General features: G+C 39.8%; 1 protein-coding gene across 2 annotated transcripts; it reads left to right on the top strand.

The window, feature by feature from the left end:
• On the top strand, positions 1-27,775 carry ATP6AP2 (ATPase H+ transporting accessory protein 2). Of its 2 annotated transcripts, none has more exons than XM_036895374.2 (9): positions 1-205; positions 5,728-5,858; positions 7,495-7,626; positions 19,845-19,940; positions 20,094-20,231; positions 21,124-21,177; positions 22,108-22,257; positions 23,084-23,203; positions 26,716-27,775. In XM_036895374.2, the coding sequence occupies exons 1-9, from the start codon at positions 166-168 to the stop codon at positions 26,908-26,910; spliced, it is 1,056 nt and encodes a 351-aa protein (XP_036751269.2). In that variant the 5' UTR covers positions 1-165; the 3' UTR covers positions 26,911-27,775. The 2 variants fall into 2 exon arrangements, with proteins under 2 accessions (XP_036751269.2, XP_057351272.1); XM_057495289.1 differs by lacking the exon at positions 1-205 and adding an exon at positions 2,399-2,597.
• The last annotated feature ends 225 nt before the right edge of the window (positions 27,776-28,000 follow it).

Raw genomic sequence — 28,000 nt, forward strand, 5'->3', positions numbered from 1 at the left:
TGGCGATTGGTAGAGAAGGCGGCAGCTGCCCCAGCTAGGCGACGACGGGGTGGGCTCAGAGAGTCAGGACGCGCCCGAGAGTGTCACCTCTCGCGCTGCGGTGGTCGCTCGCGTACCGCGAGCTTGTTCGGTGTCTCCCTGCACTGCTGCGGCCGCCGCGGAACTATGGCTGTGCTCCTTATGCTCCTGCCCTTGTTGGTGGCGGGTGAGAACCCGGAGGGCGGGCGGGGCGCACTCCGAGAGGCTGTGAGCCGCGGGGCTGGTGGATCGGGGGCGGCCGCGGGTGGGCTGCAGCGGGGCGGTGTCGCAGTGCGGGCAACCAGCCTTGGCCTCGCCCCAGCCGCCTCCCTCTCGGCCTTATCTGCGGGCAGACCTGTGGCGGCGCGGCCTGCGGGGCTGGGCTGCGTGGGGGGCCACCTGAGCTGGCCTCCACCCTCCGCCCCTTTGAGGAAGGCGCGTCCACAGGTCATGCCACCGGCCTCCGGTCAGTCCGACCTCTTCCAGCTCGGGCGGTACGGAGATGCATTTCTCAATTAACTGCTGAAGCGTCGCCCTCTGTGAAGAAGGGAAACCAGACTTCTTAGCTGCCACCAGCTGCTGTGGTTTTTTTTGCATTTTCTGAGTGTCTTCGTTTCTGACGGTTGTCATCAGTAACTGGTGAAGTCCCCTCCTCCCTCATATGTTTCAGGATATAAAAGTTGGAGGTGGAGTAATTGTTGTATGATTATTTCTAAAGGCGAATTCGAAGTACCTCTCAATAGTCATAGTTCCCAATTTTAAGGATTTGGAAACTAAGATGTGAGTCATGTTTGTCTGGTCACGTGTCAAATGAATGGTAGCTTGCTCAGTGGAACCTAAGTTTCCTAGTATTCAGCGAGGGGAGTGCAAGGCAGCTAATATTTGGCCTTTTACTGTGTATCATGTAATTTAATTTTACAGCAGTCCTTAGAAGAGAGTATCACCCTCCTTTACAGAGTGCTGGCTCCAAAGCATGGGCCTTTTCCTGTGTGTGTGTGTGTGTGTGAGGCAGAGGTCATGGAAACGCTACTACAGTGTGAGAATATGGAATGATGGGGGCTGGGACCCGGTGGCCACCAAGAGACCAAGTTGAGACCGACTTGGAGGAATGGGGACTGTATTCCCCAGGGTCTCAGTGTAAAACCTATAGGTTAAAAATCTTTAGGAGGCCTGTGCGTCCGCTCTGTGACGCGCTGGAAGCACCCACTTTTGGAATGGTGATTTGATTCTGTGAGGGGGTATAGACCACTGACCTTGAAATCTGCAGATTTTCTCCATCCCTGGAGGAGCCCAAAGTTGTGTGTTGATGATCCTTACACTTACTTTCATGCCTCCAAGTTGTAGGGTTGTTTTGTCCCTTTCATTTCTGTTTCTGGCTCTGGAGAGGTCATTCTGAGCTATCTAGTAAGTTACTTAGGGGAAATTTTCTAATTTAATTTTTTAAGTTCAGTTTTTAGAATTTAGAAATCTTCCCTTTGATTCCATGACTTAACTAAACATCTGTTGAAATTCCATGTTTTGACGCTATGACTGGGATTATTTTGGTTTAGGGTTTTTTTGTTTGTTTTTGGTCTGAGGCAAAAATAACTGCTTTTGCACATGGTTTGAATCTGTTTTACTCTAGGATAGTCTAGTTCATACAGGCCAAGAATATGATCCTGTCAGCTTCTGCATTGCTTGCTTTTGTCAGATGAGGTTAAATTACTGTTCTCCACAATGACTAAATGTGATTTACTGGGAAACATCTTTAAGAGATCTGACTTCTCGATCGGAGGAAAAAACATAAGTCCTTTAAAGCAGTATTACTAACTTAGAGAGAGACTAGAGGAAGGGAACCAGGTTTATGAATACCATGTCATGAGGAATATTGGAAAAAATTCAGATGTTTAGCCTGGAGGGAAGAGGCCAATGGCAGACACATGAAATTTGAAGAGATGTCATGTATACATCCCTCGATTTGCTCACTGATGCCCCAGAGGTCAACAGGAGGACCTACTTTTCACTTCTTGATTCTATCCACCATTCATTGATCGCTGCATAGTGTGGTGGCTGTCCCCAAAGGGAAGGATACTTACCATCCAGCCTACACTGAGGAGGCTGAGGGAAATTTCCCTGGTTGGGGTGGGTGGTTGGAGGGGGGGAAGAAAAGGCATTTTAGACAGAACAGCACGTGCAAAAGCAGAAAGGTGTGAATGCAAAAGAGCAGATCGTTTGGTGGGACCAGAATGTAAAGAGGTTAAGCTGGGGAGACCATAGAAGTAATGTTGGTGAGGTGCATTGTATGTTATTTTCTGGGTTTTTGTCTCAGAGGCTTTGGGCAGTGAGTGAAGATGATTACGCTGCTGAGTGGATGAACAGATTTGTATTTTGAAAAGGTGATAGGAAGGCTGATGGATTGGAGAGCGGCATGACCAGTCATAAAGAAGCCAGTTCTAGCAAACCTGGGGAGGACCTGAAGAGTGTGCACTGGACATGGAGGGGAAGGATTCGTGAGAAAACAAGAAAAAAAAGATCGACAGAATTCAGTGGTTGATTAACTGTGGTGCTGAGGATTTAAAGACGACCAGTTGGAGCAGCTGGTAGGTGGTGGTATCATCTAACAGAATACAGGAGGAGCCTGTGGAAAGATAGTGAATTCTGAAAATGTTGAACCATAAGACTTAGAAGGAAAATGCTCAGTTGACTTTTGGGTCTAAGGCTCAGGGGAAGTCTAGGCTGAAAATAAACATCCAGGAGCCATCACTGTTTTTGGTGTTTGTGACCACAGGAGTAGATGGGCTCAGCCAGGGACAAGGATGTAGAGTAGAAAAGCTGTAAGGGTCAGGAAAGGAGCCTTCAGCCCTTCAAAGTGGAGAATGCCAGGTGATCTCTTGGGTTGCCAGAAGAATACACTAGAACTTCTATTTATATCTACTTTCTTTGTCATCTTTTTCTGAATAGTAATGGTCAGATAGTTTGAAGAATGTCCGTCAATCTGTGTTTGATGTTTTCCTGTGATTAACTTGGGAAGAATACGCAGGTATCCCATCCTTCTTTAAAATTTCTATTTTTGTGTGCTTTGAAATATATTAGGATTATATAATCTATTATACTATAAGTGTATGCTTTTATAAATACATGTATATTGGGGTATGCTACTTTCAAATTTTGTACTGAAAGGGTTGAAATCTAAAAAGTTTGGGTGACACCACTTTAAAGGACAGAAAGGGAAGGAAACTGAGGTGAAGCAGCCAGAGGAAAACCAGGGGTACCGGCATCATGAGGGCCAAGGCAGGACATTTTTAAGGAGGTAGTTGCCAGTATCAGATGCTTTGGGATGTTAAATAAAGGAAGGCCTGAAGATTGTCCTTTGGATCTGGGGAATAGTTTCAGTGGTGTGGTGGGGTTAGAAGCTGGGGGTTAAGTAGTAACTGTGAGTTGGAGTAGAAGCAGTGGGTGGCTACCAGGAGTCTTCTACTGAAGGGGAAAGCATTGGCTGGTGGAGGCTGTATGACCAAAGGAGGTTTTTTTGTGGTTTCAATTTTAGAACAGGAGCACCCTAAGTGTATTTTTGTGCTGAAGTGAAAGAGCCAGTTAAGAGGGGGACATTGGTACTACATAAGGTGTGGCTTCCTTCATTCGCTAACTCAACAGGTGTTTATTGAGCACCAGTGTGTCAGGCACTGTTCTCAGCCCTAGGGATATGGAAGTCCCTGGCTTCATGGATCTTATATTCTACAGGGCCAGCTTTTTATGCCTATAGCCATATAGCCCCTTAACTCCTGATATGTTTTCTGTCCCAGAACAGTGGCTTAATAAACATTGAATGAATACTTCAGCAGGTGAATGAATGAAGGTCCCTAAGAAGGCTGAACCATAGGATTATTTTAGACTGGAGGAAGAACATCTCTGCCCTCCTCTGGAGGGAGAGGAGATAAGGATAGGGGCTTGTGGAGATAAATTTGTGGTGGGGAGAGGAAGCTGGTAGCAGGAGGAATTCCTCTGCTTTCTCTTGAAGCTGGAGATGAGGTTATCTGGCGAGACTGAGTCAGGAGTGATAATACAGGACTCTGAACAAAACTGGGAAGCCCATTTCAGTTCAGTATAAGGAAAAGCTTCGAAGGATTAGAATGTCGGGACAGTGGAGATGATTGTTGGCAGGTATGATGTCGGCGAGTTGTGGTGGTGCCCTTCAGGTATGGGATGGGCGACCTTGTCAGCCATCCTGGAGATGTCTGTGTTAAGCAGCGGTTTCTTGGTGTAGGAGAACATGATTGTGAGGTTTCCTATAGCTCCAGGCTCCTAAAGGGCTGTCGTGCAGGCACAGAAATGGAATGTAACTACAGAGTTGAGGCAGACTAATTTAATTTATAGCTTTCTGTGCTGGGGTTGAGTGAGTAGGGCCGGTTTCAAGATGGGGCTATCTCTAGATCCAAATACGGTTCTTTAAATGTGCACGGTACTTGGGAAGTATAGGTCTCTTGCTGCCCCATTTTCCTTAGAGTTGGCAATAACTACTACTTTAGTGAACCAGGATGTCTATCAGTTACAAATGGCCAGTCCATTCTGCTAAGATTTTTTTTGTCTGCCTTTGGCTAGAACAATTGGGAAATTCCTGCTCTGGTGGCTATGCTGAATTGAAACTCATAACTCTTCATGTTGTATCAGCACCATCCTGAGGCCTTTTATTTACTGTCAATACTGCAACACCAAAACATTTACTTCCAACTTTATTCCCATACCTGTAAGTGATACTTTCCTTAGGTCAAGAAAATAACAGTGATGCTTTATTAAAGTCTAATTTTCCCATCATAGGGAGGCATGGCCAAGATTTGTTTTGGACTTGTAGCTAATCTTTTCATAGGACTCTGAAAGTTTCCATTAGCTATTTGTCTTTTGTAAGCTAGACATCACTGGGTTAACACACCATGGCTGAAGAGGCCAAATACCTCATCCTCAGCCTTGGAGGGCTTACAAAACAGTTACTTTCGTCTCCTCCTTCCCCTTGTAACCCCAGGCTCCATACCCCCAGGCTCCATACCCCTAGACTAGTTGCATTATTCTTACAAAATACCTTTTCCAGGCCTCTTGTTATATCTTTTGGAAATACTATTTCCTGGATTTTGTTTCTAAAGTCTAAAGTGTTTTATATTCTGACTGGTAACATGGGCCCCCTCCCCCCATTCGACAGTCCTTATTTCACTAGGTTTGCCTATGAGATGTCAGGAAAGATATGCTCTCTCCCTTTTAAGATAGGCTAACCTGCTACACTTTTAGAGTGAAATACTAGGAATTTTATGAATTTGCATTTTGAAGAGAGGGTCGATGGTAGAGACAATTTAGAGATTTTAGGTTTCTTTTTTTCCTTTTTAGTCTGTGCCAGGGTTTTGGGTTTTTGCTTTTTAAATTCTGGAGAAGTGCCATTTCTAATTCTTGCCAAATTGCCACATGCCCCCATGTAAGGACTGTCCATAGGAAGGTGTCTAGATCATTAGGGTGATCCTGTGTCGTGGCTGTCCCTTTGTTACAGCAGAACATATGGATTTAAGTTCTTAGGGTGATACTTTGAAGAAGAATTGTTGATGTTTAGGATTTAACATTTTGTCCAATAATATTTAGTATGCTAGGTCAGTGGAGAGTGGAGAAACATTTTGTATTTAATAATTCTTAACATGAGTTCAAAAGATTTATGATGCTGATCATTCATTTACTAATCTGTTTTCTTCTCAGGTGCTTTGGGAAATGAGTTTAGTATATTAAGATCACCAGGATCTGTTGTTTTCCGAGATGGAAATTGGCCTATACCAGGAGAGCGCATCCCAGATGTGGCTGCTTTGTCCATGGGCTTCTCCGTGAAAGAAGTATGTGTATTTTTTTTAATTTGGAGCTACTTTTTAAAGCATTTTTGTTGATTTCTGCTAATAGCCTAAGAAAGCAACAGGTAAACGTAGTTATATTTGGTACAGATTACAAAAGTTACAGAAGCTCATTTGTGGTAAGGAGATCGGGATAAGTGTTTCAAGCTTGGCTTATGAAACCAAATCATTATAAATCATTAGCCATGTAATAGCTTATTCATAGTAGTGATATTCTTTGTATTACAAGAGAATGCATCTGCCCTGCTATTAATAGGATGTATAACTTTATTTATTTTTTCAGTACCCCTGATAGATTTGTGTCTTAGTTTAGGTTGCTCTAACAATGTACCATAGACTAGCTGGTTTATAAACAACAGAAATTTACTTCTTACAGTTCTGGAGGCTGGAAGTCCAAGATCAGGGTGTCAGCATGGTCAGGTTCCAGTGAGAGTCCTCCTCCAGATAGTAGACCACTGACTTCTTGTTGTATCCTGGCATGGTGGAGAGAGGGTGAGAGCTCTGGGGTCCCTTTTATAATTATCTCCCAAAGGCCCCATCTCCTAATACCATCACTTTGGGGGTTAGCTTTCAACATATGAATTTTGGGGGGGACACAAATGTTGAGTCCATTGCAGTTTGTTATGAATGATCAAATGTATATGTTCATTTTACTGCCTTTAGGAAAATAGTGTGGTCACTGACTGTGGAGTAGCCTAGGACCTTGGTTTCCCACAATTAAGCCATAACTGTTGTAGTAGCTGGCTGCTTACGTGATGTAGTGGAGGGGGCCTTGATGCAGTCACTATGAGCAATCTGAAGTTAAGGACTAGAGGAAAGGAGGTGTGGTTTGCTCTGTCTTCCTATCATTATCTCCTCCCACTTTATAAGTTTGGGGCTTTTTACGTGGTCTCTAGATATCATCAGCACTCAAAGGAACTTTCCTCCTAGCTCCTAATTGCCCTTCGAACCAGAAGCAATGTATGGGAACTGCTTCTCTGCTGGGCCTATGGGTCTAGCCCCTGAGCTCCTTGTGGGAACATGACTGGGTGTTCACATTTAAGGATGAAATTTTTACCTGATTCTTTATAAACTTAAATTTGACTACAAAGGGCTATCACAATAACCTTTAGAAATTATTAGTAAATTAAGATGAGTTCCTTTCAGCAGGAATTTTATTTATAAAGAGCATACTTAGTCTTAAAAGAATGTTTTTATGACAGTCTTGCTATGTCATTATGAAAGAGAAATAGAAGGATAAGTGATGCAGTAGATAAGGGCAAGCAGTGATGTGGGGAAAGAAAATGTCCATGATTACATGAAGAAGAGAATATTTTATAATCTGGAATTTGAAAAGTACCTATATTTTTACTTCCCCATTTTTTTCCACAAAAGGTTTGAGATGATTTATTATACTTTATTTTTTCACGTCTGTAGAAGTTTAAGAAAATGAAGAAGGTAGAAATCAGCATCCTCAACTAGGAAATTGCAGCTACTACTGCCTTTAGTATGTTTGCACTCCCTGTGAATTTTCATTGCCAGTGTCATCCCAGAGCCCCTTAACTCTGCTTCTTGGATGTTATTGGGGAAACAGTTTCCTGAGTTGATAAGTAAGCACCACTTCATGCTTGTCAATGTTTAGGATCTTCCTTGGCCGGGACTTGCAGTGGGTAACCTCTTCCATCGTCCTCGGGCCACCGTTATGGTGCTGGTGAAGGGAGTGGACAAACTCACTCTAAACCCAGGCAATGTCATTTCGTACCCTTTGGAGAATGTGAGTATTTATTTTAAAAAATTAAAGGGATGAATTTTTAATTTTGTCTTGTAAGCTGTCATTATGAATTGTGTTCTAAGCACACTTCTCTTGTCTTTACATTTGCTTGGGCACTATCTTTGCGACCTTCCCTTCCAAATTTTTACCTCATTTTTGCATAAGGAGGAGACTGGAGGCAATTTTGTTGACTCACTGATTCTTTCCTTGGCCTTTCAGGCCATATAGCTGACTGAGCTGTTGTGAGAGGCCTGCCTTCCACTGAAAGCATCTAGAAGTTACCAGAATATTTTTACATGTATGACTAAACTTGGAAGCAAGGAAAGGATACACACAGGTGCCAAATACATATAGAAAACTCAAAAGCCACAGTGGTGAGCAGGAGCTAAAGCTGGAATTGTGTTCCCTGAAGAAAGCCAGGGGCTGTAAAATGCTGTCTTGTTCTTGAAAGGGGGCTAGTAAAACCCCAGCTGCTCCAGGGCTACAGAGGAGCTGGCTTACTGCCCCTGGCTGTAAGGCCCAGAGTCTTGTAAGAGAAATCAGAACTACAGGCTTTTGGTGTGCTCCAAATTCACACGACTCACCTTATACAGACTCCACCACAGCCCAGAGCTCCTTTGGTATAAAAAAAAATTGAAGATGAGTCAAATATACAAAGCACCTGAAGGAAAAAATGCTATGAGTCAGCAGGTGCAACAAACAGAATTCATCCCCTGAGAACCTACAGGTAAGAGACCAGTCTCACAAAATTTGAAAATACATAAAAATTGTGAAAGAGTTAAAGTAAGGGATGGAAACTATGAGGCAGTTGTAAGACATTTTTGGTAATGTGGAGCTTTCATTGATACTCACTTCTAAATACTTCATAATTTATATTGTAATTTCTTTAACCCATGAGTTATTTAGAAGTGTTTAATGTGTGAGTTCTTAAATAATTTTTAATATTTTTAATATTTCAATTTCTAATTTCATTGCCTTGTAAGACCAGTCTGTATGATGATTTGGGGGGAATTTTTTCAGACTTTGCTGTGGTCTAGTATAGATTATTTACAAGCACACATGACATGCTTACAAAAAATTGACCATGTACTAGGCCAGAAGGCAAATGTTAACAAATAATAAAGAATCAGTGTCATATAAACCACCCTGTCTGATTACAGTACAGTTAAATCTGAAAACAATAACAAAATGATAACCTTAAAAGTATGTTTGGAGGAGTAGGGGGATGGGCAAAATAGGTGAGGGGGATTCAGAGGTACTGCTAGTAATAAATAAGTCACTGGGATGTACATACAGTACAGTATAATAGGGAATATAGTCAGTAATATTGTAATAACCTTGTATGGTGAAAGATGGTAACTAGACTTAGTATAGTGAGCATTTTGTAAGATATATATAAATGTTGAATGACTTGTACACACCTGAAACTAGTAAAACTAGTAAAAATGTATGGCAACTATACATCCATAAAAATAAGTATGTATGTATTTGGAAATGGTAAAAACAAACAAAAGATAGGACTCCTCAGGCTTAAAGCAGACCTAGACATGGTGAAAATGAAGAACCATCAAGGACACTGAAAATCTTAAAAGCTATCAGAGAAAAGACATTGTCATTACAAAGGAATGAGAGTAGAATGATAGCAGATTTCTCATCATTGCCATTAAGGACCAGAAAAGCAAGAAGGGAAAAGCAGTGATGCATGGAATATTGTTTTTGTAGTCACAATAATGAAGTGATATGGATCCGATGAAAATTAGGGTATAACTACTGGGAGGGTGGAGAGAGAGAAACAGAGTGTTATGTGGGCAGGAGCTGGGGTTGTGGTTGGTGATGTGGGAGAGCTAAACCCTAATTTTCTATAACAGGTGATAAATTGATAATGCCTAAAATTGAAAAATTAAGGTGTAGTAATGGAAAAATTATTTAGAGATGGTAGGAAAAGGAAAAGGAAAGAGGATTTGTAAGTGAGGGCCTCAGAGGAATGGGAAATGAGGGGAGAGAGGGGCAAACTTACTTTTTATAAAAAGTCTTATAAAAAGAATTATTTGTCTCTTTAAACCATGTGTGTCTATCTCTTTTTTTCCTATATAACTCTTGAAAAAAATTGTTTAAGTCAATAAGAAAAGATAATTAAAATAGATGTACTCTTAAATAACTCATGGGTTGAGAAGAAAATCACAGTGGAAATTTTGAAATTATTTGGAACTGAATGTCAGTGAATGTACCATATATAAATAAAATTGTGGGTGCAGCTACAGTGGTAAGAAAAGGAAAATTTATAGCCTTAACTGCACATATTAGACAATTTAAAATACTGGAAATTAATGAGCTAAAAAAGCCAGAAGAATTTCAGAGTAAATGGGAGGAAGGGCAAATAAAAATCAAAAGGCAGATTAAAAGAATTTTTTAAGCTTCTCAGGGATTATTTATTAAATATGTGATATGTGATTTCTATGAAAATCATTGTGGAAGATCCCTTTAAAATAAGTATATATAAAAATCCAAAATGCATTTAAGATTTTTCATTAGCATACAATCCAAAACTAAACATTTAAAAAAGACCAGCTTCATTTTACGTACAAGACTGAAAAAAGCTCTTGTTACTGCTTGACCCTGATTGACTGCTCCTAATACTTTTCCTGGTAGTAGGTGGTGAATGAGACATAAGACTCAAAGGCCAAAAACCCACAGAATGTAAAAAAAAAGTAGAATGTCTTATAAGACCCCCCAGTGAGGCTTCTCTTTGATTAGCTGTTTTCATTAGAATTTCAAGTCATATAGATACAGAAATTCCATTTCCTCCAGGACAAACGTGCATGTCCTTACAATGCTGTGGAAGAAACCAATCAGATTTTAAGCAGCTGTGCTTTTTTCCTTTTTTGAGTTTAGAAGTCTATATAATTTTTTCTTTGCTTTCACAGTTTGGTGCTTATTGGATTCAATAGCTTCTCCAATTTGATTGCTAGGGATGTGTTACCTTTAGTCTTCAACTTTCCCGACACAGTGCCCTTTCACTTGGTGAAATTAGGCGGGAGAGCTTGTTACCTGCTCTCAAATTCCCTCCAAAGCCAGAGGCGGCAAATTGAGTGACGGCAAAGGGAGGGCACTTGTGACTGACTCGGGCCCTGTAACAGGATGCTTTTGCAAACTTGAACTCTCTTCCCCTTCAGCTATGCATTATTTTAAGAGAATTTTGCAAAGAGTTGATCCATATCTTGAATAAGAAAGAAAATTGCATTTCACAGTATCATGAAATTGATAAACTTACTTTTGATGCTGGGAATTCATCAGTAAGAGTTACTACTCACATTTATTTCTGCCTGTACCATGTTAGCATTAATATGCTACTTACAATGTGAACCTTTTAATGGTAAAGGGAATTACTGAAAAAAAATCACTGTAGAAATCTCCATTAAAACAAAAACACTACTAGAATACTGCTTGTTTTAATACAGTAATGTTTAAAATAAAACAATGTTTTGAAGGGAAAAGTTACCATAATTTATTTTTTAAAATAATATGGGGCAAAAACAGATCTATAGGGGTAGAAGTCAGACTTTTGATTACCATTGGGGATGGAGGGAGTGGGTAGGGAGCCTTTAGGGTGCTAATAATGTTCTTTCTTGATCTGGTTGGGTTATCCATTTGAAAATCCATTTGCAAATATTCCTTGAGCTATTACCCCAAGATATGTGCATTGTACTATGTTACACTTTAATAAAAAATAAAGGAAAAGGTAGATTTAACCATAATTGGTTATTTCAGTTTAATAATACCATCTTGTAGTCCCAAGATAAAGGCTGCAAAATTCTTGTGACATTACTTGCTGCCTTATCTAAAAGTCTTCAGTCTATCTGAAGACAAACCCTAAATATTATCAAACATTTTTTTTTAGATACTTACTTTTTATTGAAGGGTAGTTGACACACAGTATTACATTAGTTTCAGGTGTACAACACAGTGATTCAACATTTATATACATGATAATTCTAGGTACCAGCTATCACCATACCAAGTTGTTACAATATTTTGACTATATTCCTTATGCTATACATTACATCCCGGTTACTTATTTATTTTACAATTGGAAGTGTGTGTATATATATATATATATATATATTTTTTTTTTTTTTTTGTGAGGGCATCTCTCATATTTATTGATCAAATGGTTGTTAACAACAATAAAATTCTGTATAGGGGAGTCAATGCTCAATACACAATCATTAATCCACCCCAAGCCTAATTTTCATCAGTCTCCAATCTTCTGAAGCATAACGAACAAGTTCTTACATGGAGAACAAATTCTTACATAGTGAATAAGTTACATGGTGAACATTACAGGGGCAGTCTTCACAGAAGCTTTTGGTTTTGCTCATGCATTATGAACTATAAACAGTCAGTTCAAATATGAATACTCATTTGATTTTTATACTTGATTTATATGTGGATACCACATTTCTCTCTTTATTATTATTATTTTTAATAAAATGCTGAAGTGGTAGGTAGATACAAGATAAAGGTAGAAAACATAGTTTAGTGTTGTAAGAGAGCAAATGTAGATGATCAGGTGTGTGCCTGTAGACTATGTGTTAATCCAAGCTAGACAAGGGCAATAAAACATCCACGTATGCAGAAGATTTCTCTCAGAACGGGGGGGGAGGTTCTAAGCCTCACCTCTGTTGATCCCCAATTTCTCACCTGATGGCCCCCCTGCGACTGTGCCTGTCTTAGGTTGTTCCTCCCTTGAGGAATCTTACCCGTCTCTGGCTAACCAGTCATCTTCCGGGGCCATACAGGGAAATGTAAAGTTGGTAAGTGAGAGAGAAGCCTTATTGTTTGAAAAGGTTAGCTTTTTACTTCTTTGCATATTTATGCCCTGTGGCTTCTATGCCAAGCATTTGTCTTGAGGTATCTTTACCACTTGGAAGAATTATGATACTCGGTAAATTCGATATGAGGCACGAATTCTATTTAAGGGTTGTAATTAGGTAGGAAGAGGAAAAGCTATAGAAGTAGCAGGTGGCAGAAAACATGGGAAGATTGATTATTTCTTTGACGTATCTTCTTGTAGAGTAACTTCAGCATGTATAGGTTTTAAGCTACTAATTAAATTGCGCACACACATTAACATAATAGGAATACAGTTACGTAACCAAAGCATACCTGTTATTACCAGCCATCTCCAGTGAAACCAAGAAAACCAGTTAGGCACCTTAGGCATTTGTGAAAACTTATCTATGATATGGTGGATATTGTCCAACTGAACTTGAACAGTCTGAGAGAATTCAGACAAATTAAAACAACCCATTCCTGGGGACTGTTCACATCCCATTTGTTCTTTTAACAGTAAATAGTCTGTAGTTGTAGGATTTTGGAGTGCTACAATTTGCACTTCTCCTAATTCTTGGTTGAGTTCCAACAGTATAGATCCAGTCAAATTTGTTGTTTTACTGTATGCACAGGCCAGCTTAGATATCTCCTTCTTCATTCCCATGGCAAGTCCGGAACTGGTGGGATGAGTGCATCTACACCTGTAGCAGTGCGTGGATCTTTGTTGGGGTTTTTTTGATGATCATCTTCTGGCATGAGTCTTCCCGAGAGTGCTGATGTTGGAAGTTCTTTTTCATATCGTATCTTAGTTCATTTTCGGGGTAGCCAAATTAGGCTTTGATCCTCTGTATAAAGACAAACAGACCCTTTGCCTACACTTTTATATGCCCTTTATATCATTGTGTAGAACTCATTGGAGGTCACCTCACAGGAACTGCTTTTTTTTTTATCATTAATCTACACTTACATGACGAATACTTTGTTTACTAGGCTCACCCCTATACCAGGTCCCCCCTATATACCCCTTTACAGTCACTGTCCATCAGCATAGCAAAATGTTGTAGAATCCCTACTTGCCTTCTCTGTGTTGTGCAGCCCTCCCCTTTCTCCCACCCCCCTATGCATGCTAATCTTAATACCCCCCTTTTTCTCCCCCCCATCCCTCCCTACCCACCCATCCTCCCCAGTCCCTTTCCCTTTGGTACCTGTTAGTCCATTCTTGAGTTCTGTGATTCTGCTGCTGTTTTGTTCCTTCAGTTTTTCCTTTGTTCTTATACTCCACAGATGAGTGAGATCATTTGGTATTTCTCTTTCTCCACTTGGCTTGTTTCACTGAGCATAATACCCTCCAGCTCCATCCATGTTGCTGCAAATGGTTGGATTTGCCCTTTTCTTATGGCTGAGTAGTATTCCATTGTGTATATGTACCACATCTTCTTTATCCATTCATCTATAGATGGACATTTAGGTTGCTTCCAATTCTTGGCTATTGTAAATAGTGCTGCGATAAACATAGGGGTGAACTGATCTTTCTCATACTTGATTGCTGCATTCTTAGGGTAAATTCCTAGGAGTGCAATTCCTGGGTCAAATGGTAGGTCTGTTTTGAGCATTTTGATGTACCTCCATACTGCTTTCCACAATGGTTGAACAAGTTTACATTCCCACCAGCAGTGTAGGAGGGTTCCCCTTTCTCCACAGCCTTGCCAACATTTGTTGTTGTTTGTCTTTTGGATGGCAGCCATCCTTACTGGTGTGAGGTGATACCTCATTGTAGTTTTAATTTGCATTTCTCTGATAATTAGTGATGTGGAGCATCTTCTCATGTGTCTGTTGGCCATTTGTATTTCTTTTTTGGAGAACCGTCTGTTCAGTTCCTCCGCCCATTTTTTAATTGGGTTATTTGTTTTTTGTTTGTTGAGGCGTGTGAGCTCTTTATATATTCTGGATGTCAAGCCTTTATCGGATGTATCATTTTCAAATATATTCTCCCATACTGTAGGGTTCCTTTTTGTTCTATTGATGGTGTCTTTTGCTGTACAGAAGCTTTTCAGCTTAATATAGTCCCACTTACTCATTTTTGCTGTTGTTTTCCTTGCCCGGGGAGATATGTTCAAGAAGAGGTCACTCATGTTTATGTCTAAGAGGTTTTTGCCTATGTTTTCTTCCAAGAGTTTAATGGTTTCATGACTTACATTCAGGTCTTTGATCCATTTTGAGTTTACTTTTGTATATGGGGTTAGACAATGGTCCAGTTTCATTCTCCTACATGTAGCTGTCCAGTTTTGCCAGCACCATCTGTTGAAGAGACTGTCATTTTGCCACTGTATGTCCATGGCTCCTTTATCAAATATAAATTGACCATATATGTCTGGGTTAATGTCTGGATTCTCTAGTCTGTTCCATTGGTCTGTGGCTCTGCTCTTGTGCCAGTACCAAATTGTCTTGATTACTATGGCTTTATAGTAGAGCTTGAAGTTGGGGAGTGAGATCCCCCCTACTTTATTCTTCTTTCTCAGGATTGCTTTGGCTATTCGGGGTCTTTGGTGTTTCCATATGAATTTTTGAATTATTTGTTCCAGTTCATTGAAGAATGTTGCTGGTAGTTTCATAGGGATTGCATCAAATCTGTATATTGCTTTGGGCAGGATGGCCATTTTGATGATATTAATTCTTCCTAGCCACGAGCATGGGATGAGTTTCCATCTGTTAGTGTCCCCTTTAATTTCTCTTAAGAGGGACTTGTAGTTTTCAGAGTATAAGTCTTTCACTTCTTTGGTTAGGTTTATTCCTAGGTATTTTATTTTTTTTGATGCAATTGTGAATGGAGTTGTTTTCCTGATTTCTCTTTCTGTTGGTTCATTGTTAGTGTATAGGAAAGCCACAGATTTCTTTGTGTTGATTTTGTATCCTGCAACTTTGCTGTATTCCGATATCAGTTCTAGTAGTTTTGGGGTGGAGTCTTTAGGGTTTTTTATGTACAGTATCATGTCATCTTCAAATAGTGACAGTTTAACTTCTTCTTTACCAATCTGGATTCCTTGTATGTTTTTGTTTTGTCTGATTGCCGTGGCTAGGACCTCCAGTACTATGTTGAATAACAGTGGGGAGAGTGGGCATCCCTGTCTAGTTCCCGATCTCAGAGGAAAAGCTTTCAGCTTCTCGCTGTTCAATGTAATGTTGGCTGTGGGTTTTTCATAGATGGCCTTTATTATGTTGAGGTACTTGCCCTCTATTCCCATTTTGCTGAGAGTTTTTATCATGAATGGATGTTGAACTTTGTCAAATGCTTTTTCAGCATCTATGGAGATGATCATGTGGTTTTTGTCTTTCTTTTTGTTGATGTGGTGGATGATGTTGATGGACTTTCGAATGTTGTGCCATCCTTGCATCCCTGGGATGAATCCCACTTGGTCATGGTGTACGATCCTTTTGATGTATTTTTTAATTCGGTTTGCTAATATTTTGTTGAGTATTTTTGCATCTACGTTCATCAGAGATATTGGTCTGTAGTTTTCTTTTTTGGTGGGGTCTTTGCCTGGTTTTGGTATTAGGGTGATGTTAGCTTCATAGAATGAGTTTGGGAGTATCCCCTCCTCTTCTATTTTTTGGAAAACTCTAAGGAGAATGGGTATTATGTCTTCCCTGTATGTCTGATAAAATTCCGAGGTAAATCCATCTGGCCCGGGGGTTTTGTTCTTTGGTAGTTTTTTGATTACCGCTTCAATTTCGTTGCTGGTAATTGGTCCGTTTAGATTTTCTGTTTCTTTCTGGGTCAGTCTTGGAAGGTTGTATTTTTCTAGGAAGTTGTCCATTTCTCCTAGGTTTCCCAGCTTGTTAGCATATAGGTTTTCATAGTATTCTCTAATAATTCTTTGTATTTCTGTGGGGTCCGTCGTGATTTTTCCTTTCTCGTTTCTGATACTGTTGATTTGTGTTGACTTTCTTTTCCTCTTAATAAGTCTGGTTAGAGGCTTATCTATTTTGTTTATTTTCTCGAAGAACCAGCTCTTGGTTTCATTGATTTTTGCTATTGTTTTATCCTTCTCAATTTTATTTATTTCTTCTCTGATCTTTATTATGTCCCTCCTTCTGCTGACCTTAGGCCTCGTCTGTTCTTCTTTTTCCAATTTCGATAATTGTGACATTAGACCATTCATTTGGGCTTATTCTTCCTTTTTTAAATATGCTTGGATTGCTATATACTTTCCTCTTAAGACTGCTTTTGCTGTGTCCCACAGAAGTTGAGGCTTAGTGTTGTTGTTGTCGTTTGTTTCCATATATTGCTGGATGTCCATTTTGATTTGGTCATTGATCCATTGATTATTTAGGAGCGTGTTGTTAAGCCTCCATGTGTTGGTGAGCCTTTTCGCTTTCTTTATACAGTTTATTTCTAGCTTTTTATGCCTTTGTGGTCTGAAAAGTTGGTTGGCAGGATTTCAATCTTGTGGAATTTACTGGGGCCCTTTTTGTGGCCTAGTATGTGGTCTATTCTGGAGAATGTTCCATGTGCACTTGAGAAGAATGTGTATCCTGTTGCTTTTAGATGTAGAGTTCTGTAGATGTCTATTAGGTCCATCTGTTCTAGTGTGTTGTTCAGTGCCTCTGTGTCCTTACTTATTTTCTGTCTGGTGGATCTGTCCTTTGGAGTGAGTGGTGTGTTGAAGTCTCCTAGAATGAATGAATTGCATTTTGTTTCCTCCTTTAGTTCTGTTAATATTTGTTTCAGGTATGTTGGTGCTCCTGGATTGGGTGCATATATGTTTATAATGGTTATATCCTCTTGATGGACTGAGCCCTTTATCATTATGTAATGTCCTTCTTTGTCTTTTGTTACTTTCTTTATTTTGAAGTCTGTTTTGTCTGATACCAGAATTGCAACACCTGCTTTCTTCTCTTTGTTTGCATGAAATATCTTTTTCCATCCCTTGACTTTAAGTCTGTGCATGTCTTTGGGTTTGAGGTGAGTCTCTTGTAAGCAGCATATGGATGGATCTTGCTTTTTTATCCATTCTATTACTCTGTGTCTTTTGATTGGTGCATTCAGTCCATTTACATTTAGGGTGATTATTGAAAGGTATGAGTTTATTGCCATTGCAGGCTTTAAGTTTGTGGTTACCAAAGGTTCAGGGTTAGCTTCTTTACTATCTTACTGTCTAACTTAACTCGCTTGTTGAGCTATTATAAACGTGGTCTGATGATTCTTTATTTCTCTCCCTTCTTGTTCCTCCTCCTCCATTCTTCATATGTTGGGTGTTTTGTTCTGTGCTCTTTTTAGGAGTGCTCCCATCTAGAGCAGTCCCTGTAGGATGCCCTGAAGAGGTGGTTTGTGGGAGGCAAATTCCCTCAACTTTTGCTTATCTGGGAATTGTTTAATCCCTCCTTCATATTTAAATGATATTCGTGCTGGATACAGTATCCTTGGTTCGAAGCCCTTCTGTTTCATTGCATTAAGTATATCGTGCCATTCTCTTCTGGCCTGTAGGGTTTCTGTTGAGAAGTCTGATGATAGCCTGATGGGTTTTCCTTTGTCGGTAACCTTTTTTTTCTCTCTGGCTGCCTTTAGTACTTTGTCCTTGTCTTTGATCTTTGCCATTTTAATTATTATGTGTCTTGGTGTTGCCCTCCTTGGATCCCTTGTCATGGGAGTTCTGTGTACCTCTGTGGTCTGAGAGGCCATTTCTTCCCCTAGTTTGGGGAAGTTTTCAGCAATTATTTCTTCAAAGACACTTTCTATCCCTTTTTCTGTCTCTTCTTCTGGTATCCCTATAATGCGTATATTATTCCTTTTTGATTGGTCACTCAGCTCTCTTAGAATTGTTTCATTCCTGGAGATCCTTTTATCTCTCTCTGCATCAGCTTCTCTGCGTTCCTGTTCTCTGTTTTCTAGTCCATTAATGGTCTCTTGCATCTCGTCCATTCTGTTTTGATGTCCTTCCAGAGCTTGTTTTATTTCTGTATTCTCCTTCCTTAGTTCTTGCATATTTCTCTGCAAGTCCATCAGCATGGTTATGACTTTTGTTTTGAATTCTTTTTCAGGTAGACTGGCTAAATCTATCTCCCCAGGTTCCTTCTCAGGGGAAGATGTAGCAGATGCCGAAGCTGTCTGGGTTAGTCTTGTCTGGATCATATTTTTTTGCCTTTTCATGTTGACAGGTGCTATTGACTGTCAGCTGGGAGGGCCAAACTTTTCACTTGCTACTGGCCTTTCTTTACTGGGACAACTGCGACCCCTAGTGGCTTGTGTTGTGTAATTGCGTGTAGGCTGGGTCTTTGTGTCTTTCCCGGCCGAATTGTAGGAATTTTCCTTTCTGCCTTTCTGTGGGTGCTTTCGCAGCGCCCGGAGGGGTAATGGATGGGGGCGCTGTTTGGCTGTTTACCTCCATGAGGGGTCTCGGAGTTGTTGCCCAGGGGGTTAGTGCGCCGGTTTTCCCTGTAATTTCCAGCCTCTGGGCTGTGACCTATGCTGTTTCCGTCCAGCTGTTAAGTCCCTGTCCCTTTAAGGCTTTCAAAAAGCCCCCGCTTTTCTTTGTCACAGGGGCATCAGCTTCGGCACCCGCTCAGAGGTCTTGTTGCCCTGTTTCCCTAGTTTCCAGCCCTCCACGCATGCACTGTGCCTGCGCTCTGGTGCAGGTGGCTGGGGCTGGGTGTTTAGCAGTCCTGGGCTCCCTCTCCCTCCCGCCGGGAGCTGGGGGGAGGGGCGCTCGGGTCCCGCTGGGCCAGGGCTTGTATCTTACCCCTTTCACCAGGCGCTGGGTTCTCGCTCGTGTAGTTGTAGTCTGGCTGTTGTCCTGTGTCTTCTGGTCTCTCTTTTAGGATTAGTTGTATTTGTTGTATTTTCAAAAATATATATGTTTTTGGGAGGAGATTCCCACTGTCCTACTCATGCTGCCATGTTGGCTCCGCCTATTATCAAACATTTTTAAAATTTTGAAATGAAAAATGAGGTCTGCTTTTCCTTCAGTTAAATTCATTTCTTTAAATTCCTCTGACCTCCTCTTAAATGCAAGTTAATTCTTTCTTGTAGCATAAATATTCATTGTTGCATGTTTAATCAATATTGAAACCAAATGTATTACTCCTTAAAAGTATATGAGTGACCACCAGAAAATGGTGGTTTGTGCAAGGTACTGTTGTGTTCCTCATATTTGCAAGTTAGTTTCCATTTAGGCACACTGGGAGGTAAAAAGTCCTTGGCCCACTAAGGGGCTGTTGAATATTCCCTGCCCTCAAAAGGGCTTGTGCTTGGATATTATTTGGGGCTTCTGATTTTCCATAGAAAAATGCTGGTGTTTTTAGGCTCTTTTTTTTAAAAAAAATATGATCTGAATGATTTTTCTTTCCACTTTGGTTCAGATAATAATTAAAGTTTTACTCTTAAATTTCAGGCAGTTCCTTTTAGTCTTGACAGCATTGCAAATTCCATTCACTCCTTATTTTCTGAAGAAACTCCTGTAGTTTTGCAGCTGGCTCCCAGTGAGGAAGTAAGTGGTACAGTTTTTATTTAAGATACTTTAAAATATAAGTTTTAGTTATTTAATGGCAATTTAAAACAAATTTTGTGAAAAATGTTGTCAGGCCTCTATATTGGAATTAATCTGTAGAGGGAGTAACAAAATTCTGGATTGTTCTTTCAGAGAGTGTATATGGTCGGGAAGGCAAACTCAGTTTTTGAAGATCTCTCAGTAACATTAAGACAGCTCCGCAATCGCCTGTTTCAAGAAAACTCTGTTCTCAATTCACTTCCTGTCAATTCTCTGAGCAGGAACAATGAAGTAAGTAGTACAGTTAATGAATGAAGAAATGAATGTCATTACTAATCTCCCATTTCTTATGCTCCTGACTTTAGAGCAAACTTGAAATTTTAGAAAATGGTAAGTTTTACAAATTTACTGCCTGGAGTAGATCTCTTTCTTTCCTCTAGTGTAGTCTTTTCATGAATCTCAGGAATAAACTGACTCTTTTTATGAGATGAGCTGTGGTAAACAGTATTACATTGTAGTGTAAGGGTTGTCAACAGTTAATTCAGACAGGCCAGAAATCACAGTAACTCCTCAGTGGGTTGGTGGAGCTGTGTCGATCTGGTCCTGTGAGAGCCATTATCCACTGCCACTTCTGATGTGGTACCTCATTTTTCTAATTCATTCTCAGCAGAACAGTGGAGGGAGCCACCTCTACTTTAGACTTCTGTCAGCTTGACTGCCTGCTTGTGTATCCTCTTAGCCACATGGCATGCCACCTTTGTGGCAGCCTTCCCTCTTGACTTAACTACAATGACTGGGACCACCATCTTCTATTCTCTGACATAGAACATGTTGAAGGGATGTGAGCAAATGGGGCCATTGGTAGGACCTCATTGCAGTGTGCCAGAATATTGTGATTCCAAGGGAAAACTACTTTAGAGCTTGGATGCTTTATCAGTTTTATGAAAAATAGAGCTATTGAGTGGTAGTCATTGTGCTGGGGAATGACTGTCACCTTTTTGTTAGGAAATAATGTTTATATGCATTTTCAATTAAAATGAACCTACCAAGTGGAGGACAATTGTTGAATAAATTCACTTATGTGCTTAACATTTGTAATGTAATGTCCTATGCCTTGATAAATGGTAGTACACACCTCAGAAGCTTCATTTAAGTGATACTCATTTCTTTCTGCTCTCTGCAGGTTGATCTGCTCTTTCTTTCTGAACTGCAGGTGCTACATGATATTTCAAGTTTGGTAAGTAGGCTACTCTTATAGTTCCACTTATTTTGGTTCCAAAAGACATTTCTAGAGAATCCTGAAAGATAGTGAAACCAACTGAAAAGTTTGATTAAGTATGCTCTGGATTCATGATCCCATGGAGGCTGAGAAATTAGTGGTGGTGGTGGGAATTTTGAACTCATCTCATTTTATAGTCAAATTACTTTTCATTTCTGCTTTTAGGAGAGACAGTAAGTATATCCTCCAAGAACACAGACCTGGGAGTAAGGCCATCCTGGCTATAGTCCTGACTTGGCTGTTGATTTCTTGCCAGACATTAAAACTTAATTTTTATGTCTCTATCTTTGGGTCTAAAATAGAAATAATAGTTTGGTCTAATAGTGCTGTCAGCCAAGTTAGGAAGGAATAAATATGCCTGCAGTGTATTCTTTTTCTTGGAGAATGATTTTTTAAAAAACCTCTCCTGTGACTGAAATAGAAAAACTTACCTGTGTGCTACCTTCTGAAGCTATTACCTAAACTTTTTCAGCAGGGTTGGTTTGGGAGTCTGGAAGTGTAGTCCCAGGGGGTGGCCAGGTGGTCTGGGAGGGCATGCGGGAGGTACCTGCTCTCTGAGCACTGACGGCTCATGCTTTCCTAGGGTCAAACTATTCCAACTGTCTGTTCTTTTACACCCTGGTCTATATATGTAGTTTTAAAACTAAGGCATTTTTAAGAACAGTTTTTATTAAATATTCAGTTTTGTAACTGCTCCTGAAAATGAGATTTGTATTGGAGGTATCAGAAACTCTCATTTAAACCAGTCCCATTTGCCACCATTTTAGACTATTTGTAAATTGTGGCATATTGGTCTGGTTGTTTTCAGCCTGCGTGATTTAGGTATAAAACTTCAACTGGCTGTGTTTGACATTACTTTATCTACATCTTTTTGTTTGTTCTCCTAAGTTGTCTCGACATAAGCATCTAGCCAAAGATCATTCTCCTGATTTATATTCGCTGGAGCTGGCAGGTTTGGATGAAATTGGGAAACATTATGGGGAAGACTCTGAACAATTCAGAGATGCTTCTAAGATCCTTGTTGATGCTCTGCAGAAGGTAAATTATCAGTGGGGTATGACAGGTCAGAGTATGACCATTTTACCTTTAGCCCGTTAATGGAAAAATCTGCTTAGTGAAATACTATTGAAATATTTCCTTCTTTGGAGAACCTCTAATTTTAGTGACCAAGGGTGGAGTAAGTCAAAGGTGTATGTTGGGACATCTCTATCTCATGCTGGCAGAAGTAGCATAGGAAATGACCAGTAATTCCAGCACAATACTTTTTCCTTTTTCTTTTATTGTGATAAAAATATACATAAAATTTACCATCTTAACCATTTTTTAGTATACAGTTCTATGGCGTTAAGTACATTCACATTGTTTTGCAATGTCACCACCATCCATTGCCAAAACTTTAATCTTCCCTAAACTGAAACTCTGTCCCCATTAAACCTATGAAATAATCCAAGGAGAACACTTAGCACAGTACCAGTCATTGAGTAGATACATAATAAATGCTAGTTTTCCTCTGCCTTTTAAGTTATTCACCTGAAAACCTTCAGTGAGGCTTCATAGTTAAATCTTTGTTGATATTTGTGATTAACCAGAGACCACTTAGGAAGATTTCATTCCTAAATTCCCTGCCCCCAATTTGCCAACACATTCAGTCTGTTAATTTTATTTTGAAGCATTGAATATATGTTGAAGATAAATACTTTTCTATTTTAACATAATCACAACCTTTGAGACTTGCGTATCTTAAGACACAGTGTATTTCATGAGCCAGTAGGTAAGTTTATGTTCTTTTGGGTGCACAGCAGCTTTACAAGTAATTTTGAAAAATATGTATTTGAGATTCATAGTAATGTCAGTAACTCTTCAGTTTGCAGATGACATGTACAACCTTTATGGTGGGAATGCAGTGGTAGAGTTAGTGACTGTCAGATCATTTGACACATCCCTTGTGAGGAAGACAAGGACTATCCTTGAGGCAAAATTGGAGGTGAGTATACTTTTAGACCCTGCTGTAAAATTATAAAGTTAGCTTTTAAAAAAACCCACTAAGTCCTGTATCATTTATGGGCAGCCAGTAATTCTGAAAAACAAATATCAAAACACAGGTTTCTTATTCACAGGTATAGGTATGTGTGTTTTGCCAGTGAGGCTCAGTTCTTTCAGGTTGTAATTAGATAATGCAAGAATTTGAGTTAGGAATAAAAGTAACTCTGTCAAAATCAATAAGATAATTCAAATATTGCTATGCCAAAGAGATGTGAGAAGTTAACGCGGAGGACTGCTTTTCCAGGAGGTACATTGTGTGGCACAGTCCCTCTTTGTTCGGGAGCCACGTGCACAGTCTTTATAATTTGATTCTTCCATTTTCTGGTCTGGATCTTGCTTTGATTTTAAGCATTTAGAATGTCACAGGCAAGGATCCAGCCATAGAAAAACGTGTGTGTACATGCACATAGAGAAGAGCAGTAGCATGGGTACTCGAACACGTTGTGTGGCCAAGAACATCATTTAAGGTTGGCTTCATTGCTTGGAGCAGTTAGTTACCCAGTCATTTGTAGGTACTCCCCTTTGGACTCATTTGCAGCCCCTACCCTGCTCAGGTTTTCTGATCGCAGTGTGGAACTTAGAGCAAGATGGTCAAAGGTAATGCCTGCTCAAGATACCCTAGACCTGGTGGGTTGAGATTACCTCGTTCTAAATTGGAGTGGAAGGACCTGTTGAAGACAGTGACAGTATGGCAGGCTACACAGCCTGGAAATTTTTCTCACTGTAGAGCATCTGGAAATTCTGGATAGAAAATAAACCTCTTTTTGAGTGCATAGTTTAGTTCTCAAGAAAGTAAGGGAAATTCTTAAGGAGCAAATAAAGAGGAACTTGAAAACTGTAGTAAGCAGGGTGTCCTGGGGACGTTCCCAGTTGGGTTACCTAGAGCCTGGAAATAAGGCCTTTGGTTCCCTGAACATGGTTGGTTGGGACTGATACCTCCCTTTAAAGCTGGGACCCTGGAAGGGGCAGAGAAAACAGTCTGTCCCCCAGACAGGTCACTTGAGCTGTGTCTAGTCGGTATCTGTTAAGGGTGGGAATGTCTTGTACAGAATTCTTAACCCCAGAATCATCTTTGTATAGGTTGGCACTCAAATTTATACTACCTACAAGTTCTAAGAAGCCCCAGTCCAAGAAAGTAACACAAACTCTGGTCCCAGGCTGGTGCAGCAGGAGTAAATGTAAAACCTCTCTGGCAGGACACACTCGCCCTATAAGCCATGATGGAGGCGGATCCTCAGAGCTACAGTCTCCCCAGTTGTGAACTGAGAACATTGTAAAACCGGTCTGTAATGTAGCTAAAGTGTCAATTAGAATTAGACCCCGCAAAACTTAAAGTAATAGAAAGTGGGTAATGGCTGTAAAGTAATGATTTAAACTGATTAAAGAAGTAAGACAGGAGTCAAATAACAAAAAAAGAACAAGATACTTTTTTAAAGGGCAGATTTGAATTTAACAAGAGACCTTTTAAGTACTACATTCTTTTCACCATTGTCCATGTTAGGCCTGCTAGTTTTACGTGAAGTGATACCCAAGAGAAGTGTTAACAGTTTGAAGAAGGTACCCTTGTTTCGGAAGTTTGACAAACAGTTTTGCAGAGGTGAATTATATTGTCTTCTCTGAGATATTAGGTAGAATTTATGAATCAGCCTCTTTAATGGATAAATTGAGTTTATTAAACAATAGCTTCTGAAATTATTGCATATGGTGAGGGGCAAAAATCAGGTGGTATCATTGGATTTTCTTTACCTGAAAGGTAGTGAAATACCATTTTACATATGGAATCTAAAATCTGAGATTTATTTTTTGTTAAACCTAATAGACTGAAACACTTTGAGACGGGAGGTTGGTACCAGGCATTCCTTGGAATCCCATCCTGCCTGGACCTCCAGCCTCTTTAATCATTCTGTACGCAGTGTGTGCCCCTCACCTCTCTGCTAACAGGTTCGCCTACCTCACAGAGAAAGAGGCCTTCAGCTTGAAGTTTCTTTTTAGGGTGATGAGAATGTCCTAAATTAGATGGTGGTGAGGACTGTGCATTCTGTAAAAATACTAAAATTCACTGAATCATATACTTAAAATGAGTGGGGAGAAAGAACCCATTTAACAAAAAAAAAGAAAGAAAGAGAAAGAAAGAAATCTTCAAGGGTGAAATCCTTTAATGTTTGCCTTTTCTCTAAGCTCCCCACAGGTCTGTGTACCCATCCTCTCCAATTAAAATCACAGCCTTCCTTTAGTTTAGTTTAAGGAGAGTGTCCAGAGGTTCTGGAAACATTTGGGTGCTCGCAACATGCCAGGTGCTGGGGCTGTGGGGGTTACCTTCTCTTCTCCATCCTCACTGCCAGGCCCCCGGCCCTCCTTTCTCCCACCCCACTAACTCATCTCCCTGCTTCCCAGCCTGATCTTCCCAGATCCATCCTACAGATGGTCATCAAAGTTTTCTTCTTAAGACAAACTTTGTCATGTCACCCACTTCCTGTTTGAAACTTGTCAGTTGCTTCTCAGTGCCCACAGGCTCAAGGACAGATTCTTCATAGCTTCCCTGCCTCTAGCTTCATCTCCTGCTATTTTTTAATTTTCTGTTCTCTAGCCAGAATGAACTAAGTTTCCCAAAATATGCCTTTGGCAGAGGGATTACATTTCTCAGACAAGGCCTTTGCACAGGCCTGGACTCACCTCCACCCCACCTAGGTCCAACAGGGTGAAGATGTGGTTGACTGAACCATGTTTTGTTTTCCTCTTTAAAATGAAAAAAAAATTTTTTTAGTGGATTATACATAAGTATATAGCATATGTGATACCACTTAATTTAAAAACTAAAAATAATTCTAGCACTAAATAGCCAAAGAGAACACTTGTTCCTCTGAAGCTCTGTCTTAACCCTCTACTCTCCCCAGCTGGAGGTAACTGCTGTCCTCAATATTATGTTAATCATTCCCTTGCTTTTCTAAACTTAATGTTGTTTGGTTTTGCCTGCATTTGAGTTTTGTATAAATGGAATTATACTCTAAGGCATTTTTCTGTGTTCTCTGCTCGGCATTGTTCTTAAGAGCCACACAGGCTGCTAGACACGGCTGTAGTCTGGTTCGTTTACTGCTGTGTGTTCCACTGTACAGATGCGCCAGTTATCTGTTCTGCTGATGGATGTCCTCGTACACGTCTCTTGGTACACAAATACAAGTTTTCCCTAGGGTATAAACTTGCTGGATCACATGTTGTGCATATTTTCAACTTTATTGGTATCACTCAGATTTTCTCACTCAGGTGCACCAGTTTATACTTCTACCGTCTGGGTGCCTGTCTTCTCCAGGAAGCCTCCCTTACTGGTTCCTCCCAGTATCAGCAGTTCTCACTGCCACTGTGAATAACTGTTCCATAAGTGAACCATAGCTACTAAATGGGGATGATTTACTATCTTAACATTCTTTCCTCTTGATTTCCTTTTCTTTATTGTAGAAGAACCCGTCAAGTCCCTATAACCTTGCATATAAGTATAATTTTGAGTACTCAGTGGTTTTCAACTTGGTACTTTGGATAATGATCGCTTTGGCCTTGGCTGTGATTATCACCTCTTACAATATTTGGAACATGGATCCTGGATATGATAGCATCATTTACAGGATGACAAACCAGAAGATTCGAATGGATTGAACTTTCCTTATGCCAAACTTAGAAAAGGGGTTTGGAAATTGGCTGTTTTGTTAAAATAAATATTTTAGTGTAAAGTAAATAGTACACTTTAAATTTATAAAGAAGCAAATTTTGTTCTCTATTTTGTGTGTGCCTGTGATCTTCTTTTAGAGTAACTTATAGTATTGATGTGAACTGATTCCTATGATACAGATTCTGTAATATGCTCAAATATTATGATATAACCATTTAATATAATTTCATTCCATTCAATATTTGGAAATATGCACTGAAATAAATAGAAAACATTTAGAATAGTTTGTGTTATTTATGTTGGGAAAATGCACTGAATTTTATTAGAAAACTTATGAATGCTTAACTTCCTTACATAGCATAGGTAAAAATGATATTTGGGCTGTTATATAATATGAACCATTATAAATGTCTTAATTTGATGTAAATATCTGAAACAAAAGAAAAAAGTTTTTAACTTTCAGCAGCTCTAAACTATGAATGTGTTTATATAGTCATTTAGATTTGGAACTCATCTGACTGATAGACAGTAGCTGTTGAACCTCTTCTAAAAGTTTGGTTATCTGAATGGTCTAGTCTGGATATTAAAAATACTACACTGATGTAAGGGGAAACTAGCTTTGTGGAGTTAAAGATGCTTGTAATTACGTGCACAGAAGCAAATATTTGGGGACATCTTGGGGCTTGAATATAAAATCTTTCTTTCAGTAACTTCTCTCCCTGTGTAAGTTACTGTGGTTTGTGGTACAGTGTTATTCTACAGAATGTTAAGTGGAAGTAGATGCTCCCTACTTTTCATGTGGAAGTGGACCAATGTCTATAAAGAGTGACAAATAAAGTCGTTGATTCCAAATTTGTGTCATTTCAATACTAATATATTTTACATTGTAATAACTAGACAGGGTTTTATTTAATCAGAATTGGCTGTTTTGTTACACAAATGGTTTCATGCTGTTTTTTTAACATTTGTTTATTCTCACTGCCTCCTGAGATTCTATACCAAGACAAGACATTTCAATGACCATTCTTGTTACTGAATTGATACAGAGTATATGATAAACTCATACTAGACTTAAGT

Source organism: Manis pentadactyla, chromosome X (genome assembly GCF_030020395.1).
Source record: "Manis pentadactyla isolate mManPen7 chromosome X, mManPen7.hap1, whole genome shotgun sequence".
NCBI lineage: Eukaryota > Metazoa > Chordata > Mammalia > Pholidota > Manidae > Manis > Manis pentadactyla.